General features: G+C 43.4%; 1 protein-coding gene across 3 annotated transcripts in view; it reads right to left on the reverse strand.

Annotated features, from left to right (window-relative positions):
• The window catches only part of LOC137651299 (uncharacterized), a 33386-nt gene extending 17943 nt beyond the window's left edge, over window positions 1-15443 (reverse strand). Inside the window, exons 1-3 of one of the 3 annotated variants that reach the window (XM_068384567.1) lie at window positions 15317-15443; window positions 12529-12669; window positions 4504-4600 (exon numbers count right to left, since the gene is read on the reverse strand). In XM_068384567.1, the coding sequence (XP_068240668.1) occupies window positions 4504-4600; window positions 12529-12669; window positions 15317-15347 (269 nt within the window). In that variant the 5' untranslated portion in view covers window positions 15348-15443. Of the gene's footprint in view, window positions 1-4503; window positions 4601-12528; window positions 12670-15222 lie in introns of all 3 variants that reach the window. The other 2 variants (XM_068384568.1, XM_068384570.1) reach the window with 2 other exon arrangements.
• Window positions 15444-18195: the final 2752 nt, after the last annotated feature.

The raw sequence follows: 18195 nt of genomic DNA on the forward strand, positions 1-18195 counted from the left end.
CAAAGTATTGGGAGCCTCTTGGTCATCGAGGTTGCGAAGAGATCTATGGTTGGCTGGCCCCAGGTGGCCCAAAGTCTCTTGCATACATCCTTGTGGAGGGTCCAATATGTTGGAATTATTTGTCCCTTCCTACTGAGACAATCTGCTATGACATTCAAGTTGCCTTGGATGAACCTCGTTACTAGTGAAAAGTCTAGACCTGTTGAACAGGAGAGGAGGTCTCTTGCGAACTCGTACCATGTCAGAGAGTAGGTCCCTCCTTGCTTGGAGATGTACGTCAAAGCAGGGTGTTGTCCGTGTTCACCTCCACCACTTTGCCTTGAAGGAGAGACCTGAAGCTTTTCCAGGTCAGACGTACTGCCAGTAGCTTCTTGCAGTTGAAATGCATTGTCCTTTGACTCGAGTTCCATAATCCCGAGCATTCCCTACCGCCTAATGTCGCACCCCAGCCTACGTCCGATGCGTCCGAGAAGAGAACGTGGTTGGGAGTCTGAACAGTCAGGGGAAAACCCTTTCAAAGGTTGATAAAGTCCTTTCACCAAGTCAGACCAGACTTTATCTTTCCGGAAACCGGGATCGAGACCGCTTCTAGCGTCTTGTCCTTTTCCAGTGAAAAGCTAGATGATACAGAAGAGGACGGAGGTGTAGTCTTCCAAGTGACACAAATTGAACCACGGATGACAGTGTCCTAACCAGACTCATCCACAGCCTGACAGGGCAGTGTTCCTTCTTCAGCATCTTCTGGATGGATAACAGGGCTGGGGGTTGATCGTCTTGTTCAGCAATGTCCTCATCAGAGGGTTCCTCATCCGAAACTGATGAGGAAACGGCAACGGAGTGGGCAACGTCTGACTCGCTGAATCCGGTCGCACTGGTGGATGCGTGACGGAGCCGGACACAAGATCATGGTACTGCTGCACAGTCTGTGAACTGTCAACCATGGGGACGCGAGGAAGTACAGCGTCAACCCGAAACTGTCTAGACTGTCTGGGTTGTGCAGTCAACCCCCTACCTGCTGAGGTTGCCGCACTGCGTCACAACAAGTCACCTCTGCTGGTTGTTGAACGTCTTCCTAGTGACACACTGAACGTCCACAACCACCTCCGAGAGTCGCTTAACGTCAACGTGCGACTGGCAACCCACACTGGGTCGCACCGGTGGAGGAACCACCTCAACTGGCGGACGTGAGTAGGATAACTCAGCGTCAACAGGGCGTACAACCAACCGGTAGGAAGGTTGTTGGCTAGGAGGTTCTTCTCCGTAAAAAATCCTCTATCAAGGACACAAGCTTGGACTGCATGTCTTGCAACAAAGCCCATTAGGGTCTATGGGAGCAGGTGTGGCAACAGACGGGGTTAGCGACCGAAGCGGAACCATTTACCATCCCTGGAAGCCTTGTTATGCTTTAATTAAAGTCCATAGGAGGCTAAGCAGCTTAAGGCTCCTCTCCAAATGACAGAGTCCTCAAAGGAATATCAGAAGGAGGGAGAACAGCACTTTCTCATCTACAGGAACCATGTCCGAGAAAAGCTAGGTTATCTCAGTGAGGGTCTCACTGGTGCATAAGCAGCAGACCAGAAGGCAACGTTATGTAACTGCTTGACAGTCTGTGAACTGTCAAAAACTGAACTGTCAACCACAACAGGTGCGTGAGGACATACAGCAATGGTGCATTAGTAGCAGACCAGAAGGCAACGTCATGTAACTGCTTGACAGTCTGTGAGCTGGCAACAACCAAAGCTGTGTGGGGAAGCCTCAACTCCTGACTGACTAGTCTGCTGCGGGCGAGTGGCGGTAACCACAGTGGGTTGCGGAGGCTGACACACCATGTCAAAACACGGCAGCTTGTGGTAGCTCACGCACGGCAACGGAGTGCTCCGTGTGTCTGTGGGAGTCAGCATGCGTCTGGCAGGGTCGACTGCGCATGGGTGGAGGAGCTCTCACAACAAGAGTGTGGGAGCAGGCAGCCATGCTGGGCGCACAACCGTGGCAGGTTGTAGGCAAACGGGTGCATCGTCAACCTTCTCCGCAGTCGGAGTGTGGGAGCAGGCAACAACCAAAGCGGAGTGGTGGTGCGTGGTGGGGACTGCCGTGGGTTGCGGAAACTAACGCATCGCGTCAAAACACGGCAGCTTGACTCCACCTTCCCACTGCTGATGCGGTAGCTCACGCATGTTAACGGAGGGTGCCGCACGTCGGCTAACATTAACATGCGTCTGGCAGGGTCGATTGCGCATCGGAGGTGGAGCTCTCCGCAGCCGGAGTGTGGGAGCAGGCAGCCTCAGCGTGAGCTGGGCGCACAACCGTGGCAGGTTGTAGGCTAACGAGAGCAGTGTCAACCTTCTCCGCACGAAACTCCTGCATAACCGCAGCTAACTGAGTCTGCAGAGACTGCAGTAAAGACCACTTAGGGTCTACAAAAAACGGCAACAGACGGAGCTACTGTCCGTTGTGACTGAGGGTCTAAAACAGCTGGTGCGGCAACAGACGGAGTTACTGCCTGTTGCGGTACCACCTTGCCTCTCTTGGGAGGAGTGCAGTCGTCGGATGACTGCAGCGAGTCCGAACTGACCCAGTGGCTACACCTAGGCCGTTGGACTTGCGCGGAAGGGACCGACTTGCACTTAAAAAGCTGCAAGATGTGGTCCATGGTTTCTTACGAGAAACCTCTTCCGCAGACGAGGAATAAATGGGCTCTCTCGTCTTTGTGTGGGTGGGGCGATCTCACGTCGGCTAACGTGGGTAGATACGCCCGAAACCACGGAGGGAAAAACGTCTGTTCGTCGATCAAGGCCTGTGGAACCCATAAGTCGTTCGACATTACTTCTCCCCTGGGCTTGGGAGCTTGTAAGAGGTCCCGGACTAGGTGAACAACTGGCACGAACAGACGAACCCTCGGACGCAACACTGTAACACTTTGCGCATATCACTTTATCACTTTTGATTTTCTGTTTGCACTTATTTCACTGAAATCGAAACTTTAACTGATTTCTACCTGAAACACGCAATCCTATCCTTCATTAAAAGGTAGTAATTGCAAAAACAGTTTAACAATGCAACAGAAAAACATAAAAAAAAAGATAAAGAATTCAGTGGCTGGAAAAGAGACTAAACACTAGATCAAATAAACTACGTTTACAATCTCTCACCGCATAAAGCCTGGGAACAAGAATAAAACCCTAGAAACGTTTTACCTTCTTCCCCTACAGCGACTAGGGAGAAGAGTAAAAAACGAGAACAACGTTACCCGCTTGAACGAAACGTTTATTCTCCTCTCTCTCCCTCCGTCTCTATCTCTCTCTCTCTTCTCTCTTGATTTAGCACCTGAGAGAAGAGCCCAATTATATATCGTTAAAACATGTTATTTGCTAAAGGAAAAAACTGAAAGGTTTCCCAAATAAAAAGTTCCTTTATTTAGAATTTAAACCATTTAAGCTAAGAAAGAATGAACGAAACGCTAGAATCAGTTTACTCTTACTGCAACGTGAAACCGTGATACACTCTCTCTCTATCGTAACGATAGAGCGCATGTTGAACGTTCTGAACGTCAACAACTGCGGAGACTAAAAAACTAAACGTTAGTTCATCTTTGAAAACAGTACGAGACTATCAAAGAAATTCTTTCATAAAACATTAAAATTAAAAAAGTATTAAATTCTTAAAAGGTTAAATACGATATAACGGGCTCAATGTTAATTAACTTCGGTTCCAAGTAAGGACCGCCTACTATTAGGAAAGGTCGCATATAAACAAACATAAAAAATAATTTTTTATAAGTTTATAATAAATGGAAAGTTAATCGAAGAGGCCTATAAAGGCGGAGAGATATAAAATAAATAGATCTATACTTTGTTAAGCAAAATTACCAAAAACCTAAACACACTTCCGTCTAAGGGAAGGGTCGGCCATTTAAAAGTGAAAGAGAGTCCATACTCTCTTCGTCACCATAATTAAATCTATCCAAAACGAGTTCAAGTTTTGATATGAAGATAAAACCCCTGCATAGCGAAAGCTCAAAACTGGAATAGTGTACTTCACCAAATCGTTGTGAAAACAAATCCAGTTAGGGACGGCGTATTTAGTAGGTCTTGCCATTGGCACGACAGAGAGAAAATTGGTTCTTGTTGACATCGAGTACTTGAGTACCTACTTGACAGATGGCGCTGTTGATGTACACCCCCACCTGTATAGCGATCGCTGGCGTATTCCGCCCGTAGGTTTTTTCTGTCGGGCAGCAGAGCTGACAGCTATATGATCATCGGGTAAGTTTAATATTGGAAAATGGATGGCTCTAAGGTTAAAACAACAGAATGGTAGCTGCTTCATTCCTACTTATTGAATTGTGGATGAACCCACTGTCCTGTAACACATTTGCAAAGTTAATATCATTATCATATGAGATTTTGTCATCCCCTTATTTACAATAGATGTCTAAGTTCAAGAGGACAGCATAGGTTCTAAGGTACACCTACCGTAATTACTTTTAGGTAATGCTTTACTTACATGAATTCAGTGAACTCCTTTGAGTCTGCCTGCGTGCCGGTCTTTGCACCAAATACATTCCCGCCAAATGTAGAAGCCATCCCACCAACTGCTGCACCTGGAATGGCAAAATTACACGTAAATACCCGCGGCACACTTCGCCTTCATTGTCAACTGTCATGCTAAATCTAGCTTTTAAAAGAGTAAAGGCGATCAAAATAACACATTTTGGATGCAAACGAATACTCAGCACTAACTTAATGGGATACGTGCTAGATTAGTATCATAAAATAAGCAAATATCTAAGAATTCAAAAAGGGATTTTGACAAAGGAAAAATGTTATTTTCATTAGTAAAATAAATTTTTTGAATATACTTACCCGATAATCATGTAGCTGTCAACTCCGTTGCCCGACAGAATTCTACGGAAGGGATACGCCAGCGATCACTATACTAGAAGGGGGTGTACTCACCAGCGCCACCTGTGGCCAGGTACTGCAGTACTTCTTGTTGACACCACCTCAATTTTTCCTCGGTCCACTGGTTCTCTATGGGGAGGAAGGGTGGGTCAATTAAATCATGATTATCGGGTAAGTATATTCAAAAATTTATTTTACTAATGAAAATAACATTTTTCAATATTAATCTTACCCGATAATCATGTAGCTGATTCACACCCAGGGAGGTGGGTGAAAACCAGTGTACATGTATATCAGTAAGCTGAGTATCCCGTATTTCATATTATTAGTTATTCAAAATAACAATGAAATTATAAGTACCTGGTAAGGAAGTCGACTTGAACCATTACTCTGCCTTTAATAAGTTCGTCTTCCTTACTGAGCGCAGCGTTCCTCTTAGGAGGCTGAACAACCCTAAGGTGCTGAAGTATAAAGGGCTGCAACCCATACTAAAGGACCTCTACACAACCTCTAACCTAGGCGCTTCTCAAGAACGAATTGACCACCCGCCAAATCAAACAGGATGCGGAAGGCTTCTTAGCCTACCGTAACAACCCAAAAAACAACAATAAAAGCATTCAAGAGAAAGGTTAAAAAGGTTATGGGATTAAGGGAATGTAGTGGCTGAGCCCTCACCTACTACTGCACTCGCTGCTACGAATGGTCCCAGGGTGTAGCAGTTCTCGTAAAGAGACTGGACATCTTTGAGATGAAAAGATGCAAACACTGACTTGCTCCTCCAATAAGTTGCATCCATAATACTCTGCAGAGAACGGTTCTGTTTAAAGGCCATCGAAGTGGCTACAGCTCTCACTTCGTGGGTCCTTACCTTCAGCAAAGCAAGGTCTTCATCCTTCATGTGAGAATGAGCTTCTCTAATCAGAAGCCTTATATAATACGAAACAGCGTTTTTGGACATAGGCATCGAAGGTTTCTTGATGGCACACCATAAGGCTTCTGACTGTCCTCGTATAGGTTTTGACCTTTTAAGATAGTATTTCAGAGCTCTGACAGGGCAAAGAACTCTCTCTAGCTCGTTACCCACCATGTTGGAAAGGCTAGGAATTTCGAACGATCTAGGCCAAGGACGTGAAGGAAGTTCATTTTTAGCTAAAAATCCGAGCTGTAAAGAACATGTTGCTGATTCGGATGTGAATCCTATGTTCTTGCTGAAGGCGTGAACCTCACTAACTCTTTTGGCCGTCGCAAGGCAGATGAGGAAAAGAGTTTTGAGAGTAAGGTCTTTGAAGGAAGCTGACTGGAGAGGTTCGAACCTAGGAGACATAAGGAACCTTAAGACTACGTCTAGATTCCAGCCTGGAGTGGACAAACGACGTTCTTTAGAAGTCTCGAAAGATTTAAGGATGTCTTGCAGGTCCTTGTTGGAGGAAAGATCCAAACCTCTGTGGCGGAGAACTGAAGCCAACATACTTCTGTACCCTTTAATCGTAGGAGCCGAAAGAGATCTAACATTCCTAAGATGTAACAGGAAGTCAGCAACTTGGGTTACAGAGGTATTGGTAGAGGAAACTGCATTGGCTCTGCACCAGCTTCGGAAGACTTCCCACTTGGATTGGTAGACTCTACGAGTGGATATCCTCCTTGCTCTGGCAATCGCTCTGGCTGCCTCCTTCGAAAAGCCTCTAGCTCTAGCGAGTCTTTCGACAGTCTGAAGGCAGTCAGACGAAGAGCGTGGAGGTTTGTGTGTAACTTCCTTACGTGAGGTTGACGTAGAAGGTCCACTCTTAGAGGGAGAGTCCTGGGAACGTTGACCAGCCATTGTAGTGCCTCTGTGAACCATTCTCTTGCAGGCCAAAGGGGAGCAACCAGCGTCAGCCGTGTCCCTTCGTGAGAGACGAACTTCTGAATGACTCTGTTGATGATCTTGAACGGCGGGAATGCATATAGGTCGAGATGGGACCAATCCAGCAGAAAAGCATCCACGTGAACTGCTGCTGGGTCTGGAACTGGGGAACAGTACAAAGGGAGCCTCTTGGTCATGGAGGTGGCGAACAGATCTATCGTTGGCTGACCCCACAAGGCCCAAAGTCTGTCGCACACGCTCTTGTGAAGGGTCCATTCCGTGGGGATGACTTGATCTTTCCTGCTGAGGCGATCTGCTGAGACGTTCATATTGCCCTGAATGAACCTCGTAACCAGAGTGAGGTTTAGACTTCTTGACCAAATGAGGAGGTCCCTTGCTATCTCGTACAGCTTCCTCGAATGGGTCCCTCCCTGCTTGGAGATGTATGCCAAGGCTGTGGTGTTGTCGGAGTTCACCTCCACCACCTTGTTCAGCAGGAGGGACTTGAAGTTCATTAAGGCCAGATGAACTGCCAGCAGCTCCTTGCAGTTGATGTGAAGCGTTTCCTGTTCCTTGGTCCATGTTCCCGAGCATTCCTGTCCGTCCAAGGTCGCGCCCCAGCCCGAGTCTGATGCGTCCGAAAAGAGATGAAGATTGGGGGTCTGAATCGCTAACGATAGACCCTCCTTGAGAAGGATGTTGGTCTTCCACCACATGAGAGTAGTCTTCATCTCCTCGGTGACAGGGATAGAGACCGCTTCGAGCGTCAAATCCTTGTCCCAGTGAGCTGCTAGATGGAATTGGAGAGGGCGAAGGTGGAGTCTCCCTAACTCGATGAACAGGGCTAACGATGACAGGGTCCCTGTTAGACTCATCCACTGTCTCACCGAGCATCTGTTCCTCTTCAGCATGCTCAGAATGCACTCTAGGGCTTGGCTGACTCTTGGGGCCGACGGAAAAGCCCGAAAAGCCTGACTCCGAATCTCCATTCCCAGGTAAACGATGGATTGGGAGGGAATAAGCTGGGACTTTTCTAAGTTGACCAAAAGACCCAGTTCCTTGATCAAGTCCAAAGTCCAGTTGAGACTCTCCAGACAGCGACGACTTGTGGGGGCTCTTAACAGCCAGTCGTCTAAATAAAGGGAGGCTCTGATGTCCGCTAAGTGGAGGAATTTTGCAATATTCCTCATCAGACGCGTAAACACCATAGGCGCTGTGCTTAGGCCAAAACACAGGGCTTGGAATTGGTACACAACCTTTCCAAAAACGAATCTCAGGAAAGGTTGGGAGTCTGGATGAATAGGAACGTGAAAGTAAGCGTCTTTCAGATCCAACGAGACCATCCAGTCCTCCTGCCTGACCGCTGCTAGGACCGACTTCGTCGTCTCCATAGTGAACGTCTGCTTGGTGACATAAGCATTGAGCGCACTGACGTCCAGCACCGGTCTCCAACCTCCTGTCTTCTTGGCCACCAGAAAGAGACGGTTGTAGAAGCCCGGGGATTGATGGTCCCGGACTATCACCACTGCCTTCTTCTGTAACAGGAGCGACACCTCCTGGTGTAACGCTAGCCTCTTTTCCTTTTCCTTGTAGTTGGGAGAGAGGTTGATGGGAGAAGTGGTCAGAGGGGGATTGCGGCAGAATGGTATCCTGTAACCCTCCCTTAGCCACTTGACAGACTGGGCGTCTGCACCTCTTCTTTCCCAAGCCTGCCAGAAGATCTTGAGTCTGGCTCCTACTGCTGTCTGGAGAGGAGGAGAGTCAGTGTTTGCCTTTCGAAGGCTTGGGACCTTTCTTAGACCTGCCCCTGAAAGTGTCTGGACGGGTACTTCCTCGGCTGGGGGCTCTGCCACGAAAGGGCGGAATAAATCTTGTAGCAGGAGTATCGGCCACTGGGGTGCGGAAAGTTCTAGGAACCGAAGGAGCAACCTTAGCCTTACGAGCTGAAGAGGCCACAAGGTCATGAGTGTCCTTCTGAATAAGGGCCGCAGACAATTCCTTGATAAGCTCCTCAGGAAACAGGAACTTAGAAAGCGGAGCAAAAAGTAACTGAGACCTTTGACAAGAGGTGATACCAGTGGAAAGGAAAGTGCACAGTTGTTCCCTTTTCTTGAGTACTCCCGAAACGAACATGGAGGCAAGTTCGCCTGACCCATCGCGAATAGCTTTATCCATACAGGACATTATAAGCATGGCCGAGTCCTTGTCAGCAGGGGCAGTCTTCTTGCTCAAGGCCCCCAGGCACCAGTCGAGAAAATTGAAAATCTCAAAGGCGCGAAAGACACCCTTTAAGAAGTGGTCTAAGTCGGAAAAGGTCCAGCAGACCTTAGAGCGCCTCATAGCCGATCTGCGTGGAGAGTCAACCAAACTTGAGAAGTCAGCCTGGGCAGAGGCAGGGATTCCCAAGCCTGGTTCCTCTCCTGTGGCATACCATACGCCCGCCTTAGAAGTGAGCTTAGTAGGGGGAAACATAAATGAAGTCTTCCCTAGTTGTTGTTTGGACTGTAACCAATCCCCTTACATTCTTAAAGCTCTCTTAGAGGATCTAGCAAAGACGAGCTTAGTGTAGGCCGACTTAACAGTTTGCATGCCTAGAGAAAACTCTGATGGAGGAGAGCGAGGGGTAGCAGAAACAAAATGATCCGGGTAAACCTCTCTGAAAAGAGGCAGGACCTTGCGAAAGTCAATGGATTATGGTGACGACTTGGGTTCCTCCACGTCCGAAGAGGGATCATCTAGGTGCGCAGCTTCCTCCTCCGAAACCTCATCACCTGAGTGTTGAGAAGCGAGAGATAAAGTTACAGCGGTATGCTGAACAGCAGAATCCTGACAAGCGGGTGCATAAACACTTGCGGTCTCATCCTCAAGTCTCTGTTGAAGAGGATGAGGGCTGTGAATGACAAAGTCATGAGGCTGGGATGAAGGAGGTACTGCGGTGGTTTGAGGAGCAAGTGTGGTGAGAGGCGACTGAAGTAAAACCTGAGGAGCAGGCTGCAAAGACTGGTCAAGTAGAGGAGAAGGTGGTAGATGCATGCGTTGAGGTGGCTGACTCACTGCATAAGGTTCCTGTCTCAAGAGTTGCGCTTGCTTCAAGGGTTGAGGTGGTTGCGCAGTAAGAGATTCCTGTCTCACGAGTTGAGGTTCTTGAGGTGTGAGCTGCGAGAGTTGAGGTGACGGCTGCGCAGAACGCGGTTTCTGTCTCCCGAGTTGAGGTTCTTGAGGTGCTTGCCTCGAGAGTTGAGGTAGCAGCTGCGAGAGCTGAGGTGGCTGCCTCAAGGATGGTAGAGGTTGTCGTACCTCAAGAGGTTGCTGCCTCGAGGATGGTCCTACTGCAAGAAACTCTTGTCTCAAGGGAAGAGGAGGTTGTAAGGCATAAGACTCCTGTCCCCATTGTTGAGGAGGTTGCTGCACAACGCTGGTAACTGGCAACTCCCAACGCGGTAGCTCACGCATGGAGGTAGCTTGAGGAACCTCAACTTCGTACGTCTGGCAGACTGGACTGCGGAGAGGAGGAGGAGCGCTCGCAGGCGGAGGTGTAACCTTCTCTGCCTGAAACTCACTCATTAAGACCGCAAGCTGCGACTGCATGGACTGCAGCAAAGCCATCTTGGGATCAACAGACGATGAGGTCTGTTGAGGCAAAGCCTTAACAGAAGTTGAGGTCTGTTGAGGCATCGCCTTACCTCTCTTAGGAGGTGTGCAGTCACCTGATGACTGCGGCGAGTCAGAGCTAGCCCAATGACTACATCCGGGCTGTTGAACTCGTGAGGTTTGGACTTTGCGCTTAAGAGGTCTTGAGACCTGAGTCCAGCGTTTTCTCCCCGAGAAAGCAACTGCAGACGAGGAAATTAAAGGCTCAATCGTCTGAGAGTGGGAGTGACGATCTCCGTAAGATACGCCCGCAACCACCGAGGATACTTCTGTGCGCCGATCAAGGCCTGCCGAACCCTTTTGCCCTTCGACATTGCTTCTCCCCTGGGCTTGGGAGCTTGCAAGAGGTCCCGGACTGGGAGGACGACTGGCACGCACAGAAGTACCCTCACGCACAACACTGACACTGACACTAGCACTCGGCACAGCACTGGCACTACCACTTCCCACTGCACTTTTCACTTTTAGTTCCTTTACGTCCGCCAAGAGGAACTTGAGGTCACTCACTACCGACTCCACTTTGTCACCTAAAGCCTGAATGGCACGTAAAACATCAGACATATCAGGCTGAGCACAAAAAGTAGGTTCGGGGGTAGCCACTACAGGGGGAGGAAAAGGTTGAGGATCATGAGGTGAGGAATAAAGCGAAGAGCGAGCCGAACTCCTCCTAACTCTCTCTCTCTCTCTAACTTAGTGGTATACTTTAGGAATCGAACAAAATCAAGTTCCGAAAGTCCGGCGCATTCCTCACATCGATCTTCCAACTGACAGGATTTTTCCCTACAGTCGGAACAAACGGTGTGAGGATCAACCGAGGCCTTCGGAATACGCCTAATACAAGTCCTACATCGTCTTTGGGGAGGGGCTTGAGAAAGGTCAGACATCTTGAATCAAAGAACAGTCAAGGGGGATTCCAAATAAGAGCAAAAGATCGTTAACCATTAATCAAATCAAAATAAAAGCTATCTAAGCTAATAGACAAGTTTCCAGTATAGCGAAAGCTGAAATCTTAGAGCAATACTTCACCAAAAAACGTGAACAAGACTCCAAAATTATAAGCGTATCCATGAACGTCTTGCCGGAAGCACGACAGAGGAAAAATTGAGGTGGTGTCAACAAGAAGTACTGCAGTACCTGGTCACAGGTGGCGCTGGTGAGTACACCCCCTTCTAGTATAGTGATCGCTGGCGTATCCCTTCCGTAGAATTCTGTCGGGCAACGGAGTTGACAGCTACATGATTATCGGGTAAGATTAATATTGAAAAATCTATTTCTGGGAAGAGGCCTGTGACGGCCGGTGAAAAGGGTCCTTCTTTACACTTTTCTAATATAAATCTTCCAAATATACTAGAGAAAGGTAAAAGCATGGAATGCAGAGGTTACTACCCTCGCGCGATCACCTTGTGGGTGTCGTGTATACAACAAGGGCGTGCGAAAACCACTATACACAGGCTGTCTTCCATTTAGATAATCCCTTCATCAAAGGGGAGGGCCGTGACAGGCCCTAGAGAACACAGTTGGACTACCCCACCGACACCTACTACGTGCGCCCTCCAGGTCATCCTTCTGTTTTGGACTTAATACAGTAAACTGAACACTCTTTAACGCTTATGTTCGTTAACATTCTCACCAGAAGTCAAAATACAATTATCAGTATATTTAGGCCAGTGAAGAAACATGCTTTACTTGTAGGATTTCAGACATCAAATGAAGTACAAAATATACAGCATTTTACATGGTATCTAAAATTCAACTGATGTAGTAATCCAGATAAATTTCAGTACGTTGTATTAAAACTATACCATTAAACAAAGTAGACATCTTAGATTTAATTTCATTTTTTTTAAATTGGGAGCCATGAGATTTATTCAGCACCCAAATGCAACTGGGGGAAATTCAAAAGTTGGAAAGCAAGTTGAAAGAAAGGAAGCTGGAACAGAAGTACACTAGAGGGGCACTAGTAGAGCGCAGACCTTCATCACGGCAGCTTATTTCTCGACCTATTGCTTGACTTTAACATGTATTAATTGGCGTGGATTTTCATACTCTCAAATATGAACCAAGCTTGAAGTCTCTGTGACTTCAATGGTTTGAATTACGCGTCATGACAATCAAATATTGACCCAAACGTACCTTGGTTAGGTGGGTGGAGGTTCCAGCACTGGGTTCCATATTTGCACTGGCCCTTTTGGTAGAATGCACACACAGGTGCATTGGGCCTTATGGATGGCTGCTGTCCGAACATGATTGCGGAGGCAGATTCTAACGCATCATCTGTAACAAAAACAATTTTGAGTGAAAAATACACTTCATATAGATTTATTTCCGGAATAAGAGGGTAAACAATAATTACAATATAACTATCTTGAACCAAACTCTTCTTTCTCACCGTTACCCCTACATTAAGTGGTCGGTTGCCTGATGCGTCTTCTTCAATGCCTCTTCTCAAAGGCATCCGCAACCACCAAACATTCTTAACTTTACCTCGCCATATAATTCTATGCCTCCCTCTTGATTTCCAACCCACCAACAGCTACCTCTCAAGCCCTCCTCATTCCCTCTCCACCATCCATCCACAATGTAAATAATTAGTAGATTATATTGAATAGCAATTCCTTACTAGCTTCTCTTCAAATTATTTCTTGTTGAATTCCGCACATAGGTAAAAATGCAGAGATCAAGTTATTCAATTTATCATAGATCTTGAACTGAAAACAATGGAATAATCTAATTACTGTATGTACACTAACAGCAATGACTTTAACATCAAATAACCAAAGAACAAACAAGTGCAAAAGGGACGACCGAGCAATGAATTTCACCATCGTCTCTTCATAATCCAATTGCTGATACGTGAACATTAACATTTCATAGGCAAATCAGCTGATGACATCCATAACGAAAACTGACATACTTTCTTTGATAGCCTGAATAGAAGAGCTTCAGACACAGAGAGTCTCGTGAAACTTGGTACTGCATAAGTGATTTCAGGAGATGGTATTCAAATAACATTTTGGTAGAAAAGTTAAGAGATGTCTCAGACTGTTTCCATTACTGGGTTACTGTATAATATTAAACTTGGCCGGATAATTATATGCTTACTAACCATATAAGGACTATCGAAATATTACCGAAATCTAACAGCTTTTGCTCGGCCGTGTGCTCGCTACGCTTGTGAAAAAAGAAAGAACCATCAAGCTCCTATGTATTGCCAAGCAGTAACGGCTGGGTGGGACTCTACTATCAAAATATTACTCATTAAACTAGCATACGATTACAGTATAACTATTGATGTGAGGCTTAAGCTTCCTAAAATGAGGCCTATTATAAAATGTAATGTCTAGAATAGTTGAATTTTGAAGTGAAAGTAAACTCAAATTCTAAAGCAATGGCCTACGCAGAAACACAGACGTCAAATTACCAGCATTTAAAGCTCGGTCATAAATGACAGTACAGTATCATACAAAGGATTATATTCTCAGAGCCTTTGTATATCAGCGGCCAGTTCCCCCAGTGTGCATTAAAAATGGACACCAACTGCCCTAAACTCCGGAGCCTTTGTATATCAGCGGCCAGTTCCCCCAGTGTGCATTAAAAATGGACACCAACTGACCTAAACTCCGGAGCCTTTGTATATCAGCAGCCAGTTCCTCCCGCGTTCATAAAAAATAGACATCAACTAACCTAAACTCTGGGGCCTTTGTATATCAGCGGACTGCTCCTCCAGCGTGCATAAAGAATGGACACCGACCTAAACTTTGAAGCCTTTGAGTATCAGTGGCCACTTTTTTCTGCTTGCATGTAAAATGGACATCAACTAACCTAAACTCCGGAGCCTTTGCATATCAGCGGCCAGTTCCTCCCGCGTTCATAAAAAATGGACACCGACCTAAACTTTGGAGCCTTTGTGTATCAGAGGCCACTTCTTTCTGCTTGAATGTAAAATGGACATCAACTAACATAAACTTCGGAGCCTTTGTATATCAACGGCCAGTTCCTCCAGTGTGCATAATAAATGGACAGCAACTAACCTAAACTTCGAAACCTTGGTACATTAGCGGCCAGTTCTTTCACCTTGCAAAATAGATTGACATCAACTAACCTAAATTCTCCTCTAACCTAACCTACATGCTGTGTCCTTACCTACTTACCTAACGGGGGCTAACGTCTCCCTTACACTGCCGTTTTCTAAATCAGCCGTCACCTTACATACTGGTGGCCACTATCATACATACACCCATAAACTTCCCTCCCTAACCTAACCTACAAGCCGTTTACTTACCTACTTGCCTAACGGGGGGGTGGGGGGGATTACATGCGACCCAACTTACACTGCCGTATTCTTAGTCAGCCGACATCATACCCACAGGTGACCGCTATCATACATACACCCCATAGGCTCTTCTGCAGTCAAATGGCATCAATGGTATTAATATTAACAGTTAACATGTGGTTGACAATATATGTCAGCAAACCTTTATCCGTGCACCGTCAAGCAGTTAACATTGGATTGACAATATATGTCGGTAAATATTTACCCGTGCACCGTCCATAGTAACCCTTAATACCAGGATGCTGTGTTCTCAAGTATCGTACTTAAAGTATTACTGAAACGTAAACGGGTAAATTAATAACTTAACAGATAGCCATCTCTATTTCAAGGCTTAAAATAGGCTCTAGTTCAAAAAAATCTTAGCATCGTACAATGACTTAATCTAGCCCAGCTCGCAAAGACTTATTTTACCCTAAAACCACATATTTGGACAATCTTCTGATATCAGAACTTACATAATAAGTCAATATAAATCAATTATGACAAATATCTACCACAATATGAAGTTATTTACTTGGTAATTTCGTATTTTTATGGTTTCACAGTATTGGACGAGACAGATCCAACAGTTGAACCTGGGTTACTTACCAGCATAGTTGCCAGTTTGGCCTTTTTTCATTCCAAAAAAAAATCTCAAATTTGGTATTTTTAAAAAATTGGATGGCCATTAGTAATATGAAAAAAAGGCCGGTCTTAAATACTATATATTTGGCCTTTTTCTACTAATGGTTGGCTTTTTAAAGCTTCTGTTGATTAAAATTTGGCCTATTCTCATTTAGAAGACCTGGCAACCCTGCTTACCAGACCTCCACTGGGTTATCGTACATGAGCCTTAAATTGTCGTTTATCAACCAAAATTATCGTACATACTTTCAATATAATTATTAAGGAGTTACATGATTGATTCATTTTAAAATATTTTTGTATAAAAGTTTAATTAAACACATACACACACATATGTATATATGACATGTCTGTTTTGACGTTGTTACTTGTTTTAGAATGATTTATTGTTAATTTGTTCTCTTCATTTATTTATTTCCTTATTTCCTTTCCTCACTGGGCTATTTTTCCCTGTTGGAGCCCCTGGGCTTATAGCATCTTGCTTTTCCAACTAGGGTTGTAGCTTGGATAGTAATAATAATAATAAATTACTTTTTTTAGAATGATTTATTGTTAATTTGTTCTCTTCATTTATTTATTTCCTTATTTCCTTTCCTCACTGGGCTATTTTTCCCTGTTGGAGCCCCTGGGCTTATAGCATCTTGCTTTTCCAATTAGGGTTGTAGCTTGGCTAGTAATAATAATAATGATATATCTGTTTTGACGTTGTTACTTGTTTTAGAATGATTTATTGTTAATTTGTTCTCATCATTTATCTATTTCCTTATTTCCTTTCCTCACTGGGCTATTTTTCCCTGTTGGAGCCCTTGGGCTTATAGCATCTTGCTTTTCCAATTAGGGTTGTAGCTTGGATAGTAATAATAATAATAATAATACCGAAGGTATGTATCGTACATCGTTCCGGATAATCGTATATGTATAATAATTATCGTACGAGTGGCAACTGTTAAACAAAAATCAGGGTTGCCAGGTTGGCCTTTTTTCAGGCCAAAAGCCTCAAATTTGGCCCTTTTGAAATTGGTTGGCCTTGAGTAACATCATGAAAAAAAGGTTGGCCTTAAATGCTATACTTTTGGCCTTTTACTACCAGTAGGTTGGCCTTTTAAAACTGTAGTTGATTAGAAGTTGGCCTTTTCTATATTTAGAAAACCTGGCAACCCTGACGAAAATATCAATAGAGCAGATGTTGCCATTTCTTCTTTTTTTTTTTAATTTTAGTAGGAGATCTGGCCACTTCTTGAGGCCATTTTACTCCCCAGTAAATATAATAATAATAATAATAATAATGTTTATTGGACAAAAACATATTTACATACAAAAAATTTACAAAAAAGATTCGGTCCAAGCCCATGTGGAGCAGAGCTCTTCGGGCAATAATACAAATAAAATAATATCTGCAATTAAAAATATTTATAAAAAGTAAATATTGATATAGATAAACTAAATGTACACATACATATACACAAGTATATACATATGCACACATATACAAATACATATACACATGTACATATACGATATAAAATAAAATATTAGATTTAATCAATACAGCTGACAAATTTTAGTGTTAGTGTCTTATTATATATTAATTCCTTCACTAAAATAAAATATTAGATTTAATAAATACAACTGACAAATTTTAGTGTTAGTGTCTTATTATATATTAATTCCTTCACTAAAATAAAATATTAGATTTAATCAATACAGCTGACAAATTTCAGTGTTCGTCTGTTATTAAATATTAATTCCTTCACCAAAATTTAATGTTATGAATATGCTGACTCCTCCACATGAAGTTTAATACCTTTTAATTTTATTAATTTTATTCAAATTGATAAAAATGATATGTTGTCTCCTCCACATGAGGCTTAATACCTTTTATTCAAACACATTAATTTTATTCAAATTGATCTTTAGCACCGTCGTTCAATTAGTTCATTGTGAATGTTGCATAAGATTTTTCATAACTCTGACCATCCTTTACATTCATATCTCCCTAGATAATTCTATCCTGTTCACAATACTAGACAGGCAGTTAATTCTAATAGCCAGGCCTTCTCCATCATAAGGCTCAATACTACGCAGTACTCTAGAAGTTTTATTCCAGCTGTGACCAAGTTGTGGAATGATCTTCCTAATCGGGTAGTTGAATCATTAGAACTTCAAGAGTTCAAAGTTGCAGCAAATGTTTTTATGTTGACCAGACTGACATGAGTCTTTTTATAGTTTATATATGACATATCTGGTTTGACGTTGTTACTGTTTTTAAAATGATTTATTATTAATTTGTTCTCATCATTTATTTATTTCCTCATTTCCTTTCCTCACTGGGCTACTTTCCCCTATTGGAGCCCTTGGGCTTATAGCATCTTGCTTTTCCAACTAGGGTTGTAGCTTGGTTAGTAATAATAATAATAATAATAATAATAATAATAATAATAATAACAATATCCATGCTCCCCCTTCCATTGATATTGATTTATAGTGCAATATATATATATAATATATATATATATATATATATATATATATATATATATATAGGCTATATATATATAGCCTATATATATATATATATATATATATATATATATATATATATATATATATATATATATATATATATATATATATATATATATATCTATATATGTATGTGTGTATATATATATATATATATATATATATATATATATATATATATATACACATATATATATAAATATATATATATATATATATATATATATATATATATATATATATATATATATATATATATGTCGTTGCATTAAATGTAGTCTCTTTACAAAAGAACATTTATGTGGGTTTAGAGACCAAAT

The sequence above is a fragment of the Palaemon carinicauda genome, chromosome 12 (genome assembly GCF_036898095.1).
Source record: "Palaemon carinicauda isolate YSFRI2023 chromosome 12, ASM3689809v2, whole genome shotgun sequence".
Taxonomy (NCBI): Eukaryota; Metazoa; Arthropoda; class Malacostraca; order Decapoda; family Palaemonidae; genus Palaemon; species Palaemon carinicauda.